The 26,500-nt window shown below is 39.1% G+C and overlaps 1 protein-coding gene across 1 annotated transcript in view; it reads right to left on the reverse strand.

Annotated features, from left to right (window-relative positions):
- fam184ab (family with sequence similarity 184 member Ab) overlaps nucleotides 1-26,500 on the reverse strand; it is a gene marked incomplete at both ends in the record, with an annotated part of 160,713 nt that overhangs the window by 23,384 nt on the left and 110,829 nt on the right. The window contains 4 exons of the mRNA XM_080047789.1: nucleotides 1,152-1,336; nucleotides 10,027-10,154; nucleotides 13,866-14,019; nucleotides 22,603-22,815. Coding sequence (XP_079903915.1) covers nucleotides 1,152-1,336; nucleotides 10,027-10,154; nucleotides 13,866-14,019; nucleotides 22,603-22,815 — 680 coding nt within the window. The remainder of the gene's footprint in view (nucleotides 1-1,151; nucleotides 1,337-10,026; nucleotides 10,155-13,865; nucleotides 14,020-22,602; nucleotides 22,816-26,500) is intronic.

Here is a 26,500-nt window from a genome sequence, read left to right on the forward strand (position 1 = left end):
GCTACATACTAACAGTAGTTTTGTCCAAGTAGACCACATACAATACACAAAAAAGGTCCGTTGGTAAAAAGTGTTTGGGAGAAAAGAAAATGACTCGTAGGGCCTGTGTCCACCAGACGCGCTTTTAGAAGGCGGGGGCGCCTGTTTGCAATGCATTCTCTATGGTAGCTTGCAGTGCGCCTCATTAAAAAGGCCCGCAACAGTTAAACACTTTTAATGCGGAGCGCTCCAAGAGCTTTTTGTTAAAAACAGTTGAACTTTTGAAGAAAAGCGCTGCTCATCAATGGCTCTTTTTTTCTAACAACTAGCTGTTGGTACACAATTTTAATAAAATTTGGTTTGCTATGAACATAGAACATTTCACATGATACTGGTTAGGCCCACTTGTTTGAATTCAATTCAGTTACGGGTAACTTGTGGTTGTTTTTAATGATTTGTTGTTGTGTTTTTTGATTTGTTGTGTGTGTGTGTGTGTGTGTGTGTGTGTGTGTGTGTGTGTGTGTGTGTGTGTGTGTGTGTGTGTGTGTGTGCATGTGTGTGTGTGCGCGTGCGTGTGTGTGCGCGTGCGTGTGTGTGTGTGTTTGAGAGACGAGGATGCAAAGTCCGACTGTGTGACTGAATATTTCAGATAGACAGAAACACAATCTGACACATCTTGGATCAGACATGGCTAAACGAAAAGGAGATGCTATGTATTAATTTGTGACAATGTGAGATTATCATGGTGATATGAGGAGGGTGAAGCAAGCTCGACATAAATTAAACAAAAGAAGTGAAATACACTCTAATCCATCCTAAAGTGAGGCAGTCTTGAAAAATGCGTTTTCCATAAAGAAAAGTACTTTACACAGTATAAAGGATAATATGAATACAGCATAAAGATAAAGTTGTATTAGATAACTAAACCCGGATCCGGTTTTGGGGGGTCAATAATCTACTTCTTCCATGCTTAACCTTGCAAAGTCTAAGTGCACATTACATGAAATTCATTGGCTACTCAGTTTGCAACCAAGGCTATCCTCTACCCTTGTAAAGTGTTAACAGTTATCTCTTAAGAATGAGAGCCAGTGTCAATGAGATTACCTGTATAAAGATTAAAAATAGCAAAAAGTCAATTGTATTTCGTTGGTATTCCTTTCAGGGCATCCTACCTGATCTGTTGGTTGGCTTCGCTGCGTATCTTGAGCACCTCCTTGCCCTTCAGCTCCAGCTCCTTGGTCAAGGTGCTGATGTTCTCGTTCAGCGTGTGGATCTGGTGGTCCAGCTGGTGAAGGTGGTTCTTCCTCCTGGAGACCTCCTCATGCAGCTCCGTGATGCGGCCCAACAGCTCACGCTCCTACACACAGGGGCAATAAATATGTTGTTTATTTAATAAAAAATAAAAAAACACCACAAGCGTCACTTTATCTTCATGGCTGGAAGGGGTAAAGGTTCCACAATGTTGTTTGTCCACTAATGGTAGGTCAGGTTTTTCATTGCGGTCTCTCTCTCTCTCTCTCTCTAACTAAAGGTCATCGTCTGAAATAGCAGAACAAGGACATGTTGGTCTTGTTTTAACAATGGCTGACCTGTGTTTCACCTGTATGCTGCTCTATTCACTGAATTGTGAGGCACTGAGAGTGTAATAACATTCACAGTAGACAGGCGAATGGGGTGATTTTTTTTGTAAACCAAATAGAAAAGAAGTGCTTTGGCCATTTAGCCTTTGGCATTTTTCAACAACACAAATAAAAGAATGTGTATTTAATTCTAGTTACCAGTGAAGCCTTTTAAAAGAGTTTCAGTTCATTTGTTAAAGGTATAAACGGGTACTAAGACTTGATTAAATGTTTCTCTGTGTCTTTATCTATTTGAGGGCATAATGTTCCTTTATGAACAGCACAAAATGGGACCATGAGTTAATTAAATGTATAATCATCAATGACTGAGGTAAAGTTCCACACTGGCTGTTAAATGCTGGTCAACTGACGATACATTTGAATGAATGGACTGACAATGAACTGTTATATTCATCTTAATTAACTGTGGAAGAATGAGTTGTAATCATGAATTCCCATGTGTAAACGAAGCCACTCCTATTGTTACTATGAGTGAGATACATTGTTCCTATAAGAATTACAAAATGCACATGGCTTAATTACATATTGTGCCACTGTAGAAAAAGTCTTACTAAAAACTAACATACACGTATTGTGACAAAGATAGTGTCAATGATTCCTTTAATTACATGTAGAAAGGGAGTATTGGCAGCTAATGCAAAGCAACCTGCTAAATTGTAGCATGTAAAAGCTACTGGCTACAAGCTCATACGTCAACTGATATTCAATTTATGCAACAAAAAAATGTCAAAAACTCAAAAGTTTCCGAAGGGCTTTCATGTAAACAACGGCCACCTGTCCGAATGACTCATTCCCCCTGCAGAGTTGCTCTTTTCTTTCACACAGCTCCACAAAGAAATCACAGAGCGGTCTGATACTAATCGTGATATCAAAGTGAGATAAATGAGTAAGTCATTTTCCCCACAGGCTTAGAGTGGAACAGTGCGTAGGTTCAATCAAACACTCACACTGTGACAGCCACAACCTACTCACTCCTTCTAATTTCTAAGTATGAACATTATGATTATTCAAGAAGTGATCCTTATGGTTTACATGATCTTAAAGGTGCCATGAGGAACTTTTAAATATGAGTTTTCCTCTGATGATCATAAATGACATGTAACAGCAAACGAGACCATCAGTACAAAGAATGCAATTCTTTTTATAGACTTTCTATGCCTTTGTCAAGGGTATGTTCACCCAGGAACTACAGCTGGCTTAGTAAAAACACTACCGCTTTTGTCCAAAGGGGGTGCAAGAATTAAGACAGAAGCACCTTTAAATGACTCAATCAAACAACCAATCCATTACCCTTCACTGAAAAAACTGAAAAATTAGACATTAATACAATTGGATGGAACCATCTAATCCTGCACATTGTTGCTGAAGTGTACTCATTTTATCAACAATGTTTTTGTCAGCAATTTACCTGATAGAGGCCTAAGGTCTAGGCAGGATTCGTAAGCTCTTCTCAGTCAAGAGCGTTAGGAGTTAAGAGAGCTCACTCCTGTTAGAATCCACATCGTATAGTGGGGGGCGAAGTGTTGGCAAATTGTTCATCACGATTAGATACTTGAATGAAGAGGCAAATAAAGGCAAAAGATTTGATCTAAAGGCTCGCAGCGGAGGGCCACTTAACTCCATCGGAATGAGATTAAATATTCTAGAGTTTTTAGTCTTCAAATGATTCCCCACTCTGCAAAAAAAAAAATCTGATTTCCACTAGCAACAATTCGCACCATGGGGCTGTATTCGTATTTATCCGAAAAGCCATAATCATGTATAATAGCTTCATAGTCGGACGCTCTAAAGATTATGCCGGTATTCCCTTCACCAGATTTAAACACCCCTAAATTAATATCAGGACGTTTGTGTGTATATATAGCCTGCCAGGTTCGTTTGTTCCTGGTTTGAACCTGTTCCACTATAAAGTTTATGTGTTCATCGACCCCTGCTCTTTATTTATGGCAAACAAAGACCAAAAGCTGATTTACACAATTCCCAAAAGGTTTTACTTTTCACCAAAAACCTTCACACCATATATTACCTTAAAGGCTCTGGTTTTAAAGCATGTTACCCTTTGACCCCTGCCTATCTACAAATCTCCCCCTGTGTTGATCCCCTAACGACCCTTACAATTGTCTCTTCTAATTTTATCCTAGGTTAAGTCCAGATTTCAGACCTTTATCCTTGATAAGTGTTTAGAAAGGAGGAGATTAGATAATAGGTTTTTAAGTTTTCTGGTGGATGAATACCTCACATTTACCCCTAGCTTCAAAAGACTACCGTTAAGTCCTCACTAAGTCCATACACCTGGATGAGCTTAGGCCAATAGATAAATGCAATTCCCTCCTAATTCAAGGAGTGTGTTTATGGGATGTGTATTCTTTGTTATCAGTAGTGTAGCCGTAGTGTAGGTTTGAATTGCTTACCTCAGAGGCGCCGCGGTCTCTTTAAAGAAAAACCCTAATTAGGTCCTTGTTCCCAACTCTAAACTAAAGATTCAGACTCAAGAGTTATAGCCTTTTCAAGAAATTTTATTTAACCAATACAAAAAGATTATACTTTCACAATATAAAAAGAAAAAAATAAAATAAAATGAAAGGAAGGAAAATAAGTACCTACACTCTCATTTAAGTGGTTAATATATGTAGAGAAGTATAAGACTTAACTTATGTGTTGTATGTCTTGTGTTCACATTGAATTTAGTTCATGAGTTCTCCTATTTCCAATCCACAAGAGATCAGGAGTATTCTCATCTTCAGGTTTTTTTGTTTTTTTTAAAGCTATACTGTCTACACAACTTCAATAGTTCTGGGTGTTGGCCGACTCTTTCAATCTTGTCATATATATTTGAATATCTTCAAATGCTATGACAAGTTTGATTTTGCGACACAACAATCAGGAAAAGTTGGTTCAACAGTTTATTTGGTTGATCCACAAGAGATCAGGAGTAAAAGTTTGTCCACTGTCTACACAACTTCAATAGTTCTGGGTGTTGGCCGACTCTTTCAATCTTGTCATATATATTTGAATATCTTCAAATGCTATGACAAGTTTGATTTTGCGACACAACAATCAGGAAAAGTTGGTTCAACAGTTTTTCAACCTCAACTCCATGCTATTCTACAACCTGGTTCATTGATTAGTTCCCATCAATAACCCAAATGGTCCCTTACCAAACTTCTCAGAATAGAAAAGGAAGAATTGGTTCCGAGCCTCTTCCCCTTCTTGAAAAGAAAAAATAACTCCCTCTCCACTGCCAAAACCCCTGCTTATATAGGGTGAACAGGGAGCATGTGGGCTGGCCAACTGAGGGGGGGGTCAGGGTTACAGGCCCCCACTTCCCTCCCTCCACATGCTCATAAAATCCGGACATGTTCGGACATGTCCTGCACCACAAGGCAGACCACATATATGTATGTCCTTTAAGACAATCTTAAAACAAGTAAGTAAGTAGTATAAATGAAAAAATAAAAATAATAATACATCCCCCAACCCCCTCTAGACAGCAAAAAGACACAACCCAAAGTTACACAAAGTTCACCTATCTCAACAGCTCCTGTTTAGCTATCTGTCTCTATCTGTGTCTCCCGTCAACATTTAATATAATGTCATTAGAATGAATTTGGCCGTCAATAAACTTAGCGGGGCCAGTTAACCAGAGCAGAGTAATCTTTAATGAATCTTCAAGATGTTTCACTGTTTATCTTGTCAAAGTCCTGGCTTTATCTGGGGAGAGAGGTGAGGCATAAAGGTGCAGTCAGCGATTCTGGAGAATGCTTTTTAACAAAGTATTTTTTCTGTCAAAATCAGTGAATCTCGAAGCAAACAATAATTGGTTCCTTTGGTTGCATTTGGGGCCATCTGAGGAGTATGTATTACGTTTTGACTTGTATTACTACTTTTAAAGATCTATAATCTAATCAAACTGCAGCAGATATGTCTGTCCGACCGCTGAGATAAACGGCTGGTGCTGACTGTGGGCTGGCTTAGTCATTCTCTCATAATGGTTTGTGTCCATCACTCTGTCGTCACTAGCTACTCTCTCTCTCTCTCTCTCTCTCTCTCTCTCTCTCTCGCTATATCTCTCGTCGTGATCTCACTTTATCCCCCACTCCAAAATAACTTACGGAGTTAAATAAGCAAACAGGAATGTAAAAGGAGAATATGTTTTTAACTATTTTTATTTTTTGACATTTCTCCTGTCTCCCTCTTCTTTCTCTTTTAAGCCTTTGAAAAATGAATAAGTGATTCAAATATTTATCAAGCCTCGACATTAGCCAGACGTTTCTCTAGACCGAATATAGTGGTGTTATCTCCTCTACTGCAAATGGAAAAAGGGTAGGGATTACTCTGACCGTATCATCCATCCATTTCGACTGATAGCATATAATAGTATTAGTTATTATTATTTAGAAATGTTCTTTATAGAATACCATAAATGTGAACCACCTTTTTTCCCCCCTTTAGATTGTGATGTTTATCTTCAATTTCTTCAGATGTTTAAATGTAAATCCACAGGCCTGCCTTCACTGTCTGTGATCAGTAGATCAACTGCTGCACACTAAATTATCCTCTGGCTTGAACTTGGTCCAATTTTTCCAAGGCGCTGAAAAACGAATTTTCTCAAATCAGCCTCTCCGTGAGAGATGGAGTCACTACACAAACACATTATTTTTTCTGCCAAAGATAGCGAATTCCAAGTTATTTTAAGAGAAGGATTCCTGTTATTTGTTTTCCTTGTAGCTGAAGTTGCAGTATAGGTGCTGCTTAGTTTAGAAAAAAGTAGATTAAGTTGGATTAGCTACAGGTTCATTTATCTTATTATTGACCTCTTCCTGTCCAGAAATAGGGAGGTGTTAAAAAATGTGGAAATTAAGTAGTGAGGAGATGTGTAGAAATTGATTTGTGGACGTTTCTTTACCGCTGTATTATGCCTAAGAAGGTACATACTATCTGCAATACTCTGCAAGCTTTATTAGATAGTACAGAGTTGAAATGGGGAGACGGAGAGAAAGAGGGGGGGGGGGGTGACCTGCAGTAAAGGTCAACAGGTCGGTTTTGAACCTGCGACCACTGCAACGAAAGCCAGAGCCAATATGTCACGCGCTCTATCCACTACACCACCGGAGCGCCCCATATGTGCAGCATCTTAACCTTAATAAACAAAGATATGTTTTCTCTCTTACACTGTATTTAACTTGATCAACATGGGGAGATTTCTCTTGGTGGGTTACAGTTTGTGCCATGAAAAATGCTGGATTATTTTAAAGGCCACAGGGAGACACACAGAGCAGATGGGACGAGGGCAGACGGGATGAAGTCAAAGTGAATTTAGGATGGCCAAACAGGGACCTATCCTGCCTAAGAGGTAACTGCCATGTTCACAATTCAAATCCTCTGTCTCTCTGCCCTGTTATGTATAGCCCATATCTCACTGGCCTGCGACAGTTTGTAACAAGTTGGAGACACAAAATTGCGAGAAAATATGCGAATTAGCGACTATTTTAACTTGCAATCTCACTGAGTTGGTAATTAAGACACATATGCGAATGTCCTGGCCAAACTTTGCTGGGAGCTCGCATTTATGTCTTGCGAACGTCTGGCGAGCGTCGCACGAACGGAATGTCAGTCTAATTTTTTTTCTCAAATCAGTCGCAATTTAATTTCATATGTCGCCAAACCCTCGCAAAGTTGTTTCACATTTGTCGCACTTTCTGACTCACAGAAACTAAATTGAGAAGAGTTTGCAACACGTTCAAGACACCTTTGACGACTCTGAGACTATTTTGAGAGAACATTTGTCGCACTATTTTTTTTGAACATGTTCAAAATTCAAGCGTCAGGACTGCGAGGCTCTGCGACTCATGCGAGGAAATTGAGACCCCCACGAATATTTCAAGAAAGTTTAGAGACTCCATCACGAATGCAGTCTCCAATTTGTCGCAAACAGTCGCAGCCCAGTGAGATAGGGGCTTATGTCTGATTTGCTTTTATAACCCAAAAACTAGTGATTTATTCAATGATTTTCTTTACCGAAAGTAGCAGTATTGTCATACCTGCCCATGCCTAATAGCAGCAGTGACTGAAATCTGAACTCTATTTCTTATGTGTTTGCCGCAGTATTCTTTGATTGACAGCTAGTCCAGACATTAAGACCCTCCCATTAGCCTTTATCGATTCATTATCGCCTTGGCAACTAGAAATGAGAGCGAGTGATGGTGGCATGTGTGTGCTGTTAGAGTCCAAGCAGCTGTGCTCCTCTGACAGAACATCTGTATGAGCAGGTGATGAGAGAGAGCAACCCATGGTGCTCGCTTTAATATACAAGATTTACAAGAGATGGAAAGAGGGCAGCCTGGCGGGGTGGTGTGTGTGTGTGTGTGTGTGTGTGTGTGTGTGTGTGTGTGTGAGGGAGAGAGAGAGAGTGTGCAGCAGGTGTGTAAAGCATGGCTGCTACATCATCTCACAGTGTTTATTAGACTGAGAACAGACACAGGTAAACGTCTGTTCTCAGGTAAAGAAAGAAAGTGAAAATTTTTCCCCCCATGCGTTGTATCTCTTGATGTTCATTGTAGTGATTCATATTATTCACTGTTGAGTCAGAACAAGTTTACAATATTACAATATTTATATAATGTTTACTGTCGACTCTCTTTACTGCGTGTCAGAGAATGGTCACAACACATTGACTAACAATGCTGTTGTAATAATAATGTTTCTTTTTATCATTAATTTGTCAGCTAATAGTTAGTTAGTTAGTTCAATTTAAAAGATGGATTCAAATGTATCTTTATGATAAACTGTAAATTAGAATAATCTTGAAAAAAATGTCTTCATACTACCACCACACTTGGAATACATTTTGTTTTGAAATAAACACTATTTATCCCTACAGTTAGATCCAACCTCAATCATTCATCATTAATGTGTTTACAAATCTTTTTCATTTTCTGAAGGATCCGACATAGAGAGACTTGTTAGACGAATAGAGCTGCATGAGACATACAACCAACTTTACCGTGCGCTGCAAAACGACATGCACTGTTCACAGCATGGGGAGAAACCACACAGCCGTCAACACATTCACTGGTTGCTCTTCTGTTGTTTCTGCTCAGCGGGTTTGTGTGTGTGTGTGTGTGTGTGTGTGTGTGTGTGTGTGTAGCCCCCAAAGGACTTGCGTTACAGAGCCACTGTAAACATCAACCAAACCAGGACTCTGGAAGCTCATGAATTATAACTTCAAGCTACAAAATATCAATAAAAATATCAGCAGTCTGCCAAGCACATTGGCATTACAACCAGCTTTTTCCTCAATGTCTTATCAGTGCATCCTGAGTGCCTGAGTGTGTGTGTATCCTTGTGTAACCCTAGCTTCCTTGGAAACTGTGTGTGTGTGTGTGTGTGTGTGTGTGTGTGTGTGTGTGTGTGTGTGTGTGTGTGTGTGTGTGTGTGTGTGTGTGTGTGTGTGTGTATGTGTGTATGTTCAACAGTGTGAAAGAGAGGTATTGAAAGCGTTTTCAGAGGTGTTGTAGACTCATTCTCACCCACAATTTTTCACTCACTTTCACGGCCATAGAGAGAAAGATAAACATGCCCGAGTGTGTTGGAGGGTTCACACTTTATATTCACAGTAGGTTTGTCAACACATAAATGGAGATGGAGTTGAGTAGGGCAAATTTCACACATTTTAAGTTAGGAGTATCAATATGCACTCTTTTTGGGGGGTACATTTCTTTATTAAAAGGTGGAGTCAGTGAATGCCTGTCAAAATCTTCACAATCCACTACCTGTCCGTACTGTGTGTGCACTGAAATAGATCCGGTGTTAATAAACAGCCATGGCTCTGTAAACTGGTATATAAACAAATGCTGCCGTCATAGCTAGCAATATGCCCAGTATACAGAAGCCAGGCTGTATATTAACACTGGATTTTTTCCCCTAGTTTACTCCTTTGTTTACAATACATAACCTTTGTCTAGATACCAGTTTACAGAGCCTAGGCTGCGTATTAACACTGGATTATTTTATTAGCGCACACACAGTACGTACAGGTAGCGGAATCATAAGGAGATATCCACTGATTTTGACAGAAAGTGATTTTGCCAACAAGTGTTCTCCAGAATCACTGACTTATACTTCTTCCTACTCCTTTTCAGGCATATCATACCAATATATGTAAATTATTTTCTTTTTTCTTTTATGTAAAATAATTTAAACATCATTTTTGTTTATTGCATTTTCACGCTTTTCATTTAGTTTTGTATTTTTGATATGTGTCTGAAATAAATTGAATCAATCAATCAATCAATCAATCAATCAATCAACCAATCAACCAATCAATCAATCAATCAATCAATCAATCAATCAATCAATCAATCAACCAATCGAACCTAATCACCTTTAAACATCCCAGCAGTCTTACCTGTGTCCGGTTGTTCTCCAGTGTCTTCTCCAGCTCCAGCTTGGCAGCAGCCGACTCCTGTTGGTGGGTTTGTCTCAGGTGTTCAATGGCCGACGCGTGGATGTGGTTCAACTCCGATCGCAGGGAGGCTGAAATAAACACATACAAATCACACATTTATGGTTTTCTGTATTTACGGCCTCATTTGTACTATATTTGCTACTTATTTGAACATACAGGGAATTTTTTTAATTTATTATTGGTATTTTGTCTGTCTTGTCTGTTTTGACAGGGGAGGGGAGGGGGGTTGTGTAAGTATTATATGTGTCTACTTTTTCTATTTTTTATCCGTATATGTATGTAAAACCACTAAAATAAAAGTAAAAATAAAATATAAATTGAAGCTGGTCTGCATTCCAAATTCAGGGATTTTTTTTCAGGCTTGTTGGAAAGTTTCCTTGCAGTTTTAGAGAACCTTTTAGACACAAAAAGTTCTCATTAAATGCAAAGGTGTTTCTTTTATTACAAAATAAATAAAGAAGTATTTTTTTTTATTGTGCACATAAAGCGTAATGCTTGGACTGCCTTTACCCAAGTGGCCTTTAATCCCCACTCCAAGGAACAGCACAGAGATAAAGAGCGATGAAACACACACACACACACACACACACACACACACACACACACACAATTCTATTAGCTTCCTATTTGAATATAAGACCAATTAAAAATGTCCGAATAAAGAAACACGGCCATGAAGGTAGTGACTATTTCAGAATGATTTGAAAACACTGAAGAGGAAAAACACTATAATATTTTCACACGCACGCACGCACGCACGCACGCACGCACGCACACCCACACACACACACACACACACACACACACACACACACACACACACACACACACACACACACACACACACACACACACACACACACACACACACACACACACACACACACACACACACACACACACACACACACACACATAGAGGTAGAGGAATAAAGAGAGAAAAAGTAATGAAAGGACGTCAGAATGTGGGAAGTGAGAGATAAATGGAAGCGGCTCTCAGGTGTCGTGACCGTGACATGAAGGTTAATGGAAGTCCATTTTTTCGCAGTACAGAACTGGAGCTTTAGCACTAAAGACAGGCAATGAATTAACTTCACTTTCCATCTGTGCTGGGTTTTTCTTAGATTTATAGCCTTTTGAAAATCTCCTTGTGTTACACAGTGAATTTTCATTTAGGCAGATTTTTGAACTGTATATAAAGCAAAGACTGCACCATAAGTAACTATACCACCCGCCCGCCTGGTCACCATGGGGTCCAGGGCATTCAGCCGATCTGCCCCCCACCTCTGGAACACCCTCCCACCTGGCATCCGTAACTCTGACACTCTCTCCACTTTTAAGTCCCGTCTAAAAACTAGAGGTGGGCATAGATTAATTTTTTTAATCTAGATTAATCTCATTGAATTTTGGAATTAATCTAGATTAATCTAGATTAAAATGGCTCATTTGAATTCATTCATAATACGTGTGTGCTCCTAAATAATGACTCAAAGTAAGTCTTTGAGAACGTGTTTCTCAAGCCAGGTGGCTTTCATTTCGTCATCAGAACGAGTGTCTAATTATTGCGAACAAATAATATTCTAACAATTTAATCAGATATAAGGCTAAAAATCACAACATTGCACTGTTTTTTGTGCTTTAAAAAAACGAAAAAACGAATTTGTTGGGTATAGGCTATAACAGAAAATAAAGCCATTAATTTTGTGCTTCAAGTGAAACATTAAATATTATTTTTACATAAATAATAAAGTCCTTATAAACTTTTCAAGAAGCTGGACTAGAGTGAATATTGGACAGGCTTTATAGGTCCATGGCTTTTACCTGTGGGACAGCGCTTCACCTAACAGCTGGCTGCAACACCAACCTACACAGTCTATTGTGCGACGGAGAGCTAGTTATCATTAGCATCAGCGTTAGCCGACATCACGGCAACAGCTGAATAATGTAACACATTACACAAGTTACACTACATGAAAACAACGGGCTGTAGACGCTAGAGTTATAATTGCGTGTAGGAAACATTGTTGAGACTGGAATTTCGTACCACAGCGGCCGTTCCATAATACAACACTCCCTTTAGCAATGGCTGAATATAAGACCTCCCTCTGCTGTGTATCTGCGGGAGCGAGTGGCATTAATAACTTAAAAACAGTAAACGTTTAACATGATTACGGGCTTTTAGATGCTTTAATCATATGCCGAATTTATAAACAGACCATATTATTAACAATAAATTAAGTTATGTACATGTCAGAGTTACGTACATGGATACATTCATAAGTAAACATTGAATAGACAGATTTGTGAAGGGGGTTTGGCGCTGAGTGTTACATTAGCGATCCTGCAGCCAGGTGGTGTGTGTCGTGGGCAAGTGATGGAGAGAGAGAGCGGCGGGTGTGTGAGAGAAGCTTCGCTCCTGCAATAAAGGCTCCTCAAGTGTCAACAACGGCCCCGGCTATTATTACCCGACCAGAGAACACACGGAAGGGGGTTCACCCTGACGGCGAACAGCCATCGGCCCTGGAGGGAACCATCTCCCCTGAGCCGAACAGGAGGTGGAATAAGAGATTAACGGCGATATTTTTTTTATCGCCGATAAGAGTTTTGCGTTAACGCAGCACGTTAACGCCGATAACGGCCCACCACTACTAAAAACACATCTTTTTAAACTGACATATTCCATCTAGTTTATTGTCTCCCACCCATTTCACCCCACTTGTGTAAATTGTTTCAATGTATCTTGTTCTTGTGTTTTTTATGATTGTTGATTTTGTTTTTTAAACACTGTAATTATTTGAAATGGAGTGGTTGCCAAGGGAGCGTTGTCACTCTAGAACTTTCACCACTTGATTCCACTAAATATTCCAATATTCCACACTGCACTAGTAGTAGAGTAGAACTATAGTGATGTCATAATGGGTTAGAATAGAACTATAGCCGTGTCATAGTGGGTTACAGTAGAATTGTAGAATATCTGTAGTGATTCATTCCACAGATGACGTCACTGAATGATCCATGAAGTCATCTCTGACATCATAAATCACTGGACATTTCTCTATAAATAGGACCTTTTTGAGCCTTAAAAGTATCTTCCAGGCTCCCTGTATGGGGCCAGGATGGACTGCTCTGATGGTCACTGACCTTGAGTAGAGCATAAGGGACGATCTGCTCGCGCCAGGTTACCTGTTAAGAGCTTGAGCTTGCTCGGCTCGCTTGGCAACTCACGTCCTAAAAATGCAGGAGCATGCTCCATGCAGGTACCTGTCCGCAGGTATCGAGTAAGAAGGACGAGCTCCAGTCTCACTAGAGACTAGGGGCAACAGAGCTAACCAATGAGCTCCATGGGGCCTGGAAGTTCATCTCTCTCTCTCTCTCTCTCTCCTTCTTTCTTTTTCTTTCTCTCTCTCTCTTTCTCTCTGTCATTCTTCCTTCCTTCCTTCTCTCTCCCTTTCATTCTGTATTTCTATCTATCTATCTATCTATCTATCTATCTATCTATCTATCTATCTATCTATCTATCTATCTATCTATCTATCTATCTATCTATCTATCTATCTATCTATCTATCTATCTTTCTTTCTTTCTTTCTTTCTTTCTTTCTTTCTTTCTTTCTTTCTTTCTTTCTTTCTTTCTTTCTTTCTTTCTTTCTTTCTTTCTTTCCCTCACAATCCAATCATATATATAATGTATATTTTTGTGTGTTCAGCACATATTTATATACCCCGCCCCCGTCACACACACCCACACCCACACCCACACCCACACCCACACACACTCACCCAGCATTGCTTTGCCCTCGTCCTCCAGTTCAAAGCGCAGTGTTTGCAACTCCTGTTCAGACTGCTGTTTGAGGGTGTCGATGCTCTGGCGGTGAGCCTCTCTGAGAGACTGCAGCTCTGCATGGTGGTGGTGGCGCAGACGCTCCTCCAACTCCTAACAGAGGGGTGTGTGTGGGTGTGTGTGTGTGTGTGTGTGTGTGTGTGTGTGTGTGTGTGTGTGTGTGGGTAAGGGGAACAGGGGAGGATGAGGGAGGATAGAAAAAAGGAAGAAAGACAGAGCGTGGGAGGGCCGGAGGGAGAGTGTGTGTTAGGGAATCAGTTAAAAGTAGGGTAGAGAAGAGAGGGAGAGAGAGAGAGAGAGAGAGAGAGAGAGAGAGAGAGAGAGAGAGAGAGAGAGGAACATTAGTTATTGCAAAGTTTAAGACGTAGGAGGAGAGCGGGAGAGCTATAAAAATCTAAATTTAATGTTTTAAAAGTGATATAAAAACCTCTATAAGGGATCAAGAATAAAGTAGCAAAGTCAGAGATTTATGGTGAACGCTTGTTGTCCAAATCACTTTTTGTCAAAATCAATGAATGTCTCCTCACGATTCACTATCTGTCTTTACTGAGTGTGCGCTGAAAATAAATCCAGTGTTAATACACAGCCTAGGCTCTGTAAACTGGTGTGTCAACAAAGTGGTCCTATAGTAGCTTGCGACATGACCATTTGCAGAGACACAGACAGTACTGACATGTAGCGGATTGTGAGGAGATATTCACTGATTTTGACAAAAAGTAATTTAGACAAAAAGCGTTCTCCAGATTCACTGACTCCACCTTTAAACTGCACAGAAACAACCGCAAAGAAAAGCAGAAATAAATCCCATTCATTCTACTGAACAGGTTTTTAAAAAGAATAACAGATGACATCACCTCCAGTTCTGCCTCATGTTTGAAGTCTCATAAAACCTGTTCCTTTGCACAGCGGCGGCCTTGACTGCAACCAAATTCATTCTGCAGTCACTCTACTGTGGAGTTTGTTACAACGAGATAAAGGTCGAAATCCCCAGCACTGTGAAAATGCCTGTCTGTAAAATCGACAATTCTTTTTTCTCTACTTTTAAGTCTGTGTGGAAAGTGGAGGGAAGGTCACCTTTTCTGTTAAAATGCATTGACAAAAACACTCATGAGTCTTACAAAAATACCTGTTCTGAAGCGGTTAGTAAAAGCAAAACTTGACTGATAAAAGTAACTCATGTTCACTTTAATACTATAACTGATTTTCAGTTCTACACTAAACGTTTTCCTCAGTTACACAGAGCAACACTTAAAAACCTACTTCACCGGTGGGAATATGAAGGTGTACTGAACTCTGAGATCCTATGTATATATGTGCAAACATTTTTGAAATCGGTTCATCCTAGCCTGAGGAAAGGCAGAAAGCGTGTTTTATGGTCTCACTGTCTAACCCTACATTTTGACTAGTGTGACATCACACTAGTAAAAATGTAGGGTTAGGATTAACAGGACAGCTGGGCCAAGGGAAGACTGAGGAAAGACTGAGGGAAGAAAAACCTCATTCATTATTGATATATAATAGCGATTTTATAATGATGGGGGAAGCATTCCTTTAATAATCTTTCTAGAGAAAAAATATACAATATGAATTTATGTTTCTCCACTATACAGACCTGATATCCTAAGAGAATCATTGGATAGATTTTGAGGCAGTGACTCACAATCATGACACACATTTTGTAATTTTTTGACCAAAGGTTTTGGACTAGTAGAACTAGTAGGGAAAATATCAGTAGAAATACATGATAATTAGGTGTATGATACGGACATCTAATCTCTTCGCCATTATGTTTTAAAAGACACAATAATTCCAGGCAAAAAAAACGCTGGCTGTTTTCTGCAAATGTAGAGGAAACAAATTAAGGGAACGAGCGAATTATTTTTTTAAATAATGCAAACCAGGTTTTTCACCGTGTTTTGTTAATTGCATTTACGTTTTTTTTATAATGAGGTGATTAATTCAAATGTGTTTATTTTGTTTCATCCAGCCGCCGTTGATCAGAGTGTTGGCTTCATTACAATTATTGAACAAACAACTTAACCAGAACAACACCACATTAGAATAGAGGCAACACAAACTGACAAGCACTTTCAAACACACGGTATTATCATCATGCATTAACACCACTGACTGGATGGATGCCACAACACACGCACGCAAGCACGCACACACACACACACACGCACACGCGCACACACACACACACACACACACACACACACAAACCTACTAACATTACACTGCTGGCATTCGATCGTTTACGTTGGCAGAAAGAGCAGTTTGTTGATGTGTGAGGACTGATCCACATTTTGTTCCAAGAGTGTTTGTATTCATAGCAGTGCAGTTTACAGGAAATATGTTTGTTTTACTTTTTTGGGAAAAGCATTAGTATATCCGTGCTGCTGTCAGTTTAGCAGACGTTTGAATGACTGCAAAAACTAAATGATATTTCTCTATGTTCTGAATTGACAGTTGTTGTTATAAATGACCACAGTGATGTCGACTTTCTCTGCAATGCCACATTTCTTTACATAAAGGCTCATAAATCAGAATGATGTACATCTTTACTTTGCCATTTATGTTATTATCTGTTATTTGTGCACCTGTGCATGTCAATTTCCTTCTACCCTCCTACACCAACTTCCTCCAATACATATTTTCAAATTTTAAACAAATCATGGAATGTAGACTAGTGAAAGGTAATGCATGCCTTTGGAAACATTTTTAATATAGAAGGAGAAAACATTGCTACTATTTCCATCATCATTCCTACAATATGTGATAGAGTTGAGATCCTTATTCATTATTCATTATGACATATTAATATATTTCCATAAAGCCCTAAGAGCACATCGTCCTAGACAAGCAAACTGCTGTTCACACTGACTATTTAACCTTTTTCTCTTTGTCAGTAACACAATTTAAACGCAATTTTGCACATTATAACTAGAACCCATCAACAAGGAACACCTTAAGATTAAAATGCATAGAAGGCTGACAGCAACATCTGTGGCATTTTAATTTGCCATTATGAAAAGCCTTCGGGGAAATGATTCAGGGAAACAAATATTCAAATGAAGTCTGTTGACGGCACAGGCTGCGGTTATAAACATTTGACTGGGCTCAGACGTGCTGTTTTTATGGCGACACTTAAAATAAATCCCAGAATGCAAAACAAAAGTGTCACAGATCATTAATGACAAGATCTTTCTAAGTGAGTGCTGTAGTTGAGTGTGTGGATCCACTAAAAATGATGCTTCCTAGTATCTAAAAAGAGCCTCTTCTCTCTCAAGGCAAAGGCATCATTTTACCAGTTACTAAATCTATCTTCCCTCTCATTCACCTGTGCAGCTGCTATCAAACTCTTATAACCAACACCAGGATATCTCACATACTGTGTCAATATACTGATGATTATATAAAAAGTAAAATAAAAAATACAGTGGGGGTCCAAAAGTGTGAATCTACAAGTGAAGATTGATTAATTTTGCATTTGTGCAGGGGGCCAAAACCGCCCCCAAGTCCTAAATATTCACACCACCATGTTTCACAGTGGGTTTGATCCACTTTTCTCCTCACATATACCCTTTTTCAACTGCCATATACATCATGTATCTATAAACAGTATATCTAAACATGCATCTATCAATTCATGGACTTCATCTGCTGTGTAAAGCTGCTATTTCTTAGCCCACAGCCAAAGAGTTTGGCCTTGTTATCCTCTAGAGAAGGTGTTTAGTTTGTACCAAGGACTTATTATAGTCAATGCCAGCCTTTGGTTGAATCTCATTGCAGACCTAGAAGTAGTGTATAATCTTAAGAATGTCTTCTTATGTTCACATTTCATCACACTCAGTGTGTTTCTTAATGTTTCTTAGTCCCTACTCCCCAAAGTTTCTGATTATTTCCAGGTAATATAAAAAATATAAGAGATTTTTAAATGCAGACTCAGACTATTTGACCTTGTGTAACTAGTATTCACTATGCAGCCAATCATTTCAAAATCACGTTTTTACTCGCAAACACGTCACATAACAGAATCTGTAGTAGCTCTACAGCAGCTGTGTACAAATTTGTGCCACAGTCTGAAAAGTGAGTTATAAAAGCCACTGTATCTCTTATTTGTTGGTATTGACCGATGTTCTTATTGTGCTGTGGGTCAGCTAAAATAAAATACTTTGTATGTCTTTAATTAAAAGGTGGAAGATTAATTATTGCTAATCACAGTGAATGCTATAATTACAAATTGACTGTATCGTTGCTATGTTCACCCTTTCTGCTCGGTTTTATGTGGAAAGGCCTGGGTTGTTCAATCTTCATTTAATTAGTGAGTGGTCAATAGTTGTTACTTTTTCTGGTGGCTGTATCCATTAAACTAAGTAACATAGTGGGGGCGATACTTAAGAACAAGAGCCAGAGAGACAGGAGGGATAAACACACATCTGATCAAGCTGCATCACACATTGCTAAGTCCTGACCCTAGAGGACAACTCATAGGACAGAGTTTGAGGAAGAGAGGCGTCTAAAACAAAAAACATGGACAAAAAGCCTTTTCGCTCAAGGGGAATTAACATAAGGAATTCACTACCTATAGAATTAGAATAGGATCCTGACTTTCAACAATTTGAAACAAAATAACAGATTTTTTTTCTGAAGATGAGTGAGTCATTTCCGAATGAATAATCTGAAAAAAATAAATTGTTTATTTTAACTTTGTCATACTGTATTATTTTCTATGTTGTATATCGTTTTTTTTTTTTGTATTCCTTGTTTGAAGGCTATACCGTCTCATTTGTACTATCTCCTGTGTATTGTTGCTAAGTCTCTTTTAAAGGCTCGGCTAGGGACAGGCATCATAAAGCAGCCTGGGCTATAAATGCTGTGGTGCGTGGCATTGGTGTTTGCTACACACTTGTCTCTATAAATAAACATTATAATAGGGAATATAACAATTAATAAATAATAAGTGAATACAAAGGGATGTAGCATAAAAGTGTGTCTGTAGGGCTGTTGAGTTATTCAAAAGCCAAGAGAAGAATATTGATGTCTAAACTAACCTGGAGCCCAACATATCCCCCTTGAAACAGGTGTACACTTTGTTTGATCTTAGTGAGAACTCAAGCTGCTGCATTATGAAGTTCTTCAAGTTTATTCAAAGCTTTTTTTCAGGCCAATCAGAACACAGGGCATAACACTAGCTGAGACTGTTATAGTTGAAAGAATAATAAAACCTTTTTTAGTCTCTAAACTCTAGAAATGTGCCCACTGGCAAGATTCTACAGCAGTTGGGAATTTCAGTGTTTCATATTGTTTTTTAATGTGGGCTTTAAAATTCAGATCACGTCCTAAGAAAAAGGAAAGGTTTTAGGCCAACTCAATATTGTATTGAACCGAACAAAACATCACAGCGTCACAAAGACATTTCTTCTGGGGAATAAATCCATTGGCGATCGATGAGATATTTCAGTCTAGACCAACAGCCCAACCCTTATACCCTCACAACATATGGCTAGACAGATGAATCAACTAGTGGCGTTACTGTATGACATATTGTGTATTTATTTGGAGAGAAAAAAACAAAAAAAGGGGGTGTTATCTTGCTTTCACAGGAACTTATTAAACATTGTTATATTCATATTAATATCCCACATGTGCTTAGGGGAAGTGGTTCTTATCACGGTAAAACAATTTCTCCCCCTTGGAAAATTGTGCGGGCAAAAAATAACATGAGCAAGTGTCTGAGAAATATGATAAGCATGACAAAAGACGATAAGGAGAAGCAATAAGCCGTCAATCTCACCACGCACACCTCTATTCTATTTGTGTTCTTTCTGTGTGTGTAGCGTAGAACGACAGCGAGCTTAATAATGTTATGCGAATGTGTTTGTGAAACTTTATTGCTCCCCCTGATGTCACTGTGTTTGGAACGGTGAAACAGATAACGTTCCATCCGCCGTAACACACATAAAAAACCACACACAATCACAAATCATCCCTCTAATGCCTTGCACTCTGGGTAATTGAGTTGCCTCTTCCCCTGCACTGCTGCTGACTGAAATATATAAACACCCCGCCACAATAAAAGACCCTCAGTAAAGCTTTTTGTACAAGGTTATTACTGAAGATGGTGACAGAAGAATGACTACTTTAGAAGAGTTTGAAAAATAAAATGGTGGTCAATTTTGTGGTCATTTTGAAAGGAATAGTGCCCTACCTGTCTTCACTCACGAGCCAAAAACACCATTCTCAAAACATCAGTTCTCAAGATTGGTTTTACACTTTTTGTCCCTACAGTAAAAAGTAATCTCGGAAACATAGCCTTGACTAAGTTCGCCCCCATATTTCTCTAGAATAATTTATAATTTAAATGGGATGCCCTGATATCTGGAAATTGTCATTTTGAGATCCACATTCACTTTAATCTGAGTGTTTCACATAGCTTAGTCATACGTCTTTGTATTGGCATCAATGTCATTTTAGAATTTTACAATACTGTTGTTTTTTATGAATTACTTTTTTTTTCATTCTTAACTTTAATTTATTTTTATTAAATAATTGTGTACATTTTTCAATTTACACGTGCATAATGCTTTGATTGTATTTCTGTTTGATATTTCATTTTCTACTCAGGTCTGGCATGTGGATCTCAATGTGATTTTCTGATGAAATAAAGTACATATCTACAGTATATAAGTGGAGGAGTATTTGTGTGTGTTTTTAGAGCAGTCACTTTGTCACTTTGGTTTACATGGGAATAATGAAGACCACCTATTTCATAAGTGCTGTGTGACTCAGGGTTTATATTCTTTCACCATCCCCCCCACCTCCCCCCCCCCCCCCCCCACACACACACACACACACACACTCGAGTAGTTGCCAAGAAACACATCACAAGGGCGCCCGTTTCTTGACCTCCATTCTGCCTCCAGCATTAATACCATAACAGCGGCCGAGTGGGAAAAAGGGGATTTTTGGATGGAGATGTTTAGTTGATTCAAACTGACCTTGACTGTGAAATGGAAGGATTAGTGGTGAAGAACATTTTCTTGGCACCTTGAGCAGTGTGTATGCTGTGTTTGCGTGTGTGTGTGTGTTGTGTTTGCGTGTTGCTATTTAGTCCTTTATGAAGAGGAGACACAGGAGCCTGCCAGTGTAGCTAGTTGGTACAGAAGCGGTGACTTAAAGAAAGGCTGTGATTCAGTCCCAGGCTAACCTTGACTCTGACAAGATTCTATTGGATTAAAATGTCATAGAAAACTTCTCAAGAGGAGCTCCTCAGCTGGGAGATGAAAGTAAATGAATGCAGAAGCTTGTAAAATGTTTGCAGTGATTGCATGATGCATTTGCACCTATCCTTGTACCCTGTGTGAAAAGGTAGGGTGGCCTTCGCTTAACCACATGTAGGAAAACATTCATTTACAAAGCTATGCTCAATAAGGTAACAAATTTAAAAATGTTTTACAAATATGGGACTATCTATCTATCTATCTATCTATCTATCTATCTATCTATCTATCTATCTATCTATCTATCTATCTATCTATCTATCTATCTATCTATCTATCTATCTATCTATCTATCTATCTATCTATCTATCTATCTATCTATCTATCCATCCATCCATCCATCCATCCATCCATCCATCCATCCACCCACCCATCCACCCATCCATCGAGGTTATTAATTCCTCAGTTTTGGGGGATGCATGTCTTAAAAAACTAAGGAATACATGCAGGTGTTCTGGTTTTGCTGAAGGTAAAACAATAAAAATAAAATCCACTTAGGGGCTAGGTGAGTTTGCTTAATAATAAATAATATATATGATTTCCAGGATACATGTTGCTAACGTTATTCCATCAGATCACCATGTCTCTGCTGCTGATGAAGCCTGAGTGTGGGGAGTGAATGGAGTCGCTGTCCGTGGTGCTGATTCTGAGCTTTCCCACCACACCGCTGCCCTGCTGCACTGAGTCTGAACTGTGCAACACAATGTCCCAGTAAATCTGGAAAGTGCTTACTCTCGCCTCTCTTCTGTGTGGCTGTACCACCTGTGATTTCTAAATGTAATGTTACTCTATAATGCCAACATATTGGCCATTAGCTAGCTAAAACTGGCCTAGCAGATATTCTGTATAGGCCGAAATGATGTCATTGCAGATGTATTATATTGGTATATTTGTTGGGCAATAAAGAACCATAACTTCCAGTACAGACTGATACATTTGAGGCCATTTAGAAAACTATTACCTAGTTTGCCTATCGGTGGGCACTGGGCACTGATAGGCAAACTGATAATTAAGTTACCACCTAGCACTGTTGAGTATTGACCTATACTGAAATTGTTGAACAACCTGTCCATTGTTTGTTTGTCTCAAACATTTGTTTAGAAGGAAGTGTAAATGAATTGACTAAATATTACTTTTTCTTTTTTTGATGTGTTGAAAATGTGGAAGTATTATGTCATATGTTTCACTTTTTGTGGACCCCAGGAAGAATAGTTGTTATTACGGTAATAATGAATGGAGATGGTGTGTGTGTGTGAGTGTGTGTGTGTGTGTGTGTGTGTGGCCGTGTGTGTAGCCATGTGTGGCCGTGTGTACTTGCTTGTGTTTATGTGTGCAAGTGTGTGTGTTTTAGTGCGTGCCTGTGTTTATGTGTGTGTGTGCGTTCCCCCACCTTGAGGTCCCTCTGCCGTGCGCGCTCCATGTCCTGCATGGCGCAGTGGTGCACCTCCTGCAGACGCTGCTGCCTGCGCTGGTGCTCCGTCTGCAGCTCGTCCAGCTGCAGCCGCAGGTGCTCTCGCTCCTGGCTGAACTGCTGCTGCAGCTGCTGCAGGGACGACTGAGACTGGGACAGCTGCATCTCCAGGCTCTGCTTCAACAGGGAGATCTGGAGGGGGACAGGTACAATGGATACATGTTAGACTGGTAGATAGATAGGTGGATGGATAGATGGATAGATGGATGGATAGATAGATAGATAGATAGATAGATAGATAGATAGATAGATAGATAGATAGATAGATAGATGGATAGATGGATAGATGGATAGATGGATAGATGGATAGATGGATAGATGGATAGATGGATAGATGGATAGATAGATAGATAGATAGATAGATAGATAGATAGATAGATAGATAGATAGATAGATAGATAGATAGATTAGATAGATAGATAGAGAGATAGAGAGATGCAAGTTACCACATAGCATTGTTCAGTATCGACCTAAAAATAAATTTTCAACTGGGCTCTATGGGTTTGAGCACTTGACATGTGATGCTATGGAGATGGTGTATGTGTGTGTGTGTGTGTGTGTGTGTGTGTGTGTGTGTGTGTGTGTGTGTGTGTGTGTGTGTGTGTGTGTGTGTGTGTGTGTGTGTGTGTGGAACAGGGAAAATGACTTAATGTTGGACCGGTTTGGAGAGCCATACATAGACAGAGATACGTTATTCAGTAGGTAACAAGTAGCTCACGTTGGTATTCAACAGGCAGCGTAATTGACAAGCAATACAATGGACAAACAATGTAAGTCAACACAAACGAACACAAGAAAAACACAATTATCGCTGACTCCATCTTCAATACACAACAGACTGCGAGAGCAACAAGGGATGTGCTGTCACTCAGAACATTGCATGCTACTGTGCATACTCACACAGCTGAACCAGGCATTTCTACATATTTTTTCTACATCTTCGGATATACAGTTAGTAAAAAGAAATTGAGCAGTGTTTAGGACGTGTGGGCTGTCTCTAAGGAGCAGTATCTCAATGCAACAGAAAAACAAAGAAGGGCCAAAGGGGGGAGACTTAAACAAATGTTGCCAAATTAAAAACAGTTTTTTAAATTATTTATAGCCGCAAGCAATAAAGTTTACTATGTCTGGTAAATATATTATTTGCATTTCAATGCAGTAAACAATACTCTTTATAATGCAGAGTGCAATGAATCCAGTACTAGAATTAATTATTTGGAAGAATAAGTCTGTCTAGACAACGTAATATAATGTATATAGTGTAGCGATACAAAAGGTACAACCCTGTACAACCTGCTATGGCAATTGAGTATTTAAATGTGCTCTGAGGAACTTTCAGCTTTTGTTCATTCTTGCACCCCCTTTGGACAAAAACGGTAGTGTTTTTACTATGCCAGCTATAGTGCCAGGGGTAAGGGACCCATGACAAAGGCATTAAGAAAAACAATATAAAAATAGCATTCTTTGCAACGGTGGTCTTGTTTGCTGTTACATGTAATTTATGATCATCAGGGGAAAAATTAGGCTGTTTCAGAAATATAAAAAAATTCCTCGTAGCACCTTTTAACTTGATGTAGCAAACTTGATAAAGAAGCCTAATTTTAAACTTTAATATGGAGGTCTTCATTCATTATTTTGTGTGACCTGAGACGTGCTACAGGAAGGTCAAACCAGCCGATGTGTGAAAACTTCACACGTCGTCTCCATAGGGACACACTTTTTGGCAGGATGCAAAGTCACTATCGCCCCAGGGATGATAACCTTGTCTGCTCTTATTAACTGCTGAAGCCCAGAGGAGTGAACTGACAGGTAGGGAACTTCAATTAATTCAAATTAATACTGTTTTATATTAAAAAAAAAAAATCCTTTGCACTACTTAGTATTTAGAATGTATATAATGTACTGTAAATATTGTTAAGGATATGTTTATCTTATTCCACTCTATATTTTTTATCGTTCCTATTGCACCGGGGCCAGTGATAAACGCTATTTCGATTCTGATGTATGTCTCACTTGCATATATCAGAACTGACAATAAAAAAACTTTGACTTTGACTTCATTTTGAGCAAAAGAAGAGACCAGCTGGACCCAAAGTTATTAATGTATTAACACTGTATTTAAAACATATACAGTAGCTGGTATAAATGTATGTGTAGGAAGTATCATCTTTGGATCAACTCACACATAATCACCTATGGGATTCAACCCACAACAGAGACAGATTGTCAGTGTCTCAATAGCCATGTCTAAAACTTCCAAATGATATTACGATTGAGACTTGTCATACATACACTGTTGTTAGGTGGAAATTCCTTTTCAAAACAGTTAAGGCCATATTTTCTGTATTCTGACACTTTGAATTCCATGTTTACTTAAAGCTTAAACAGCTATACAAACTGTGTCCTGCTGTGTCTGAAGAATTAGCTAAACATTCATAAAAAATCCAAGTCCAGGCACTCCAAATTGGTTACAAAAATAAAAGGCCCTTTAATTTACTTGGCAAGACATTAAAAGCACACCAACGCGTGTCGGCTTGAGCCTTCGTCGGGGTGTGATAGTGTACTGTGAAGCATGAGAGCATAGCGTATGTGCTTCACTGACACTGCCATACTATTATGTTAAAATACAAGCTGTTATCAAAGAGTCTTCCCCACCATATCATTTCCAAACTGCATCTTCTATCAGCGCGTATCTATTCTAGAGATTGACCGCTGCTTCTGATTTGACATAGAAGGAGATAAATCTAGTCTGGCTGATAGCTAAGGCGTGAAGCTAACCCGTTTATCATGCTACGATAGCATAAATGAAGCCGTTGACACACTGTTTGTCTGTGTGTGTGTGTATGGTGACAACAGGACCACAGTGCTTAGTCACGCTACATTAATATTGCACGGCGGCAGTTATTATATCATTAGCAAACAGCAGCTTCCTCCGGTGGTGTATTCACCACATCATCACATAACCAATGTGTGAGAGGGTTTGTCCAGCAGTGCGAGGAGGTAAATAAGTCAATGTGTCAAAGGCAGGAGATTCTTAGAGAGGCATGAACCTTAAAGGGAAGATAGTTTGCTCTTACAGCCTCTTAGTCTGTCTCCTATTGTTATTTTTTAAACTAGTATATTTACAACCATTGGACTTCAAACTGTACTGTAGGCATCTGGCATTTTGTGTTCAGAGGCATTCGCAGACCCCAAGTTGAAGATTAAAACCATCTTTAACTAGTAAATTAAGGTACTTCAGCTTTGATAAAAAGAATGAACACACCGGGATCCATATACTGTACATGTTGAAATAAATATGTGACCTTTAACTTTCATTATACCATAGTCTGTGTGAATACTCTATTCTGATTGGCTGGAGTACATTCCATGGGTGTGGATTAACCTCTGATGTATGGACACCTATGGAACTGTTACAGTTCAAAGTAAACTGCTTATCAGCTTAAACTGTTTGAACTGTTCCAAAAAGAATGCGCTACATAAGAAGTAACCGTAGCAACACAACATTGACAAATCTTCCGGATAACATTAATTAGTATACATGTTTATTTGAAAGCAGAAAAATGAGCGATTTTGTGAAAATTTCATTCAATATATTCGGGGAATATAACAACTTTGATGACTGGGATGCTGCTGAGGAGGAGGAAGAAAAGAGGAGAAGGGATACAAGGCACAAAGTGTTAACAGCGGAGGAGTTGGACACCCTGGAGGAAGAAAAGGATGAAATCAACACCAAAAAAACCACAAAATGGGCTGTCAAAACCCTGCGAGGCTTCTTGGCAGACAAGAAAAAGGAGTCGGGCTTCGAAGACTTCCC

This window comes from Ammodytes marinus (assembly GCF_949987685.1).
Source record: "Ammodytes marinus genome assembly, chromosome: 19".
NCBI lineage: Eukaryota > Metazoa > Chordata > Actinopteri > Uranoscopiformes > Ammodytidae > Ammodytes > Ammodytes marinus.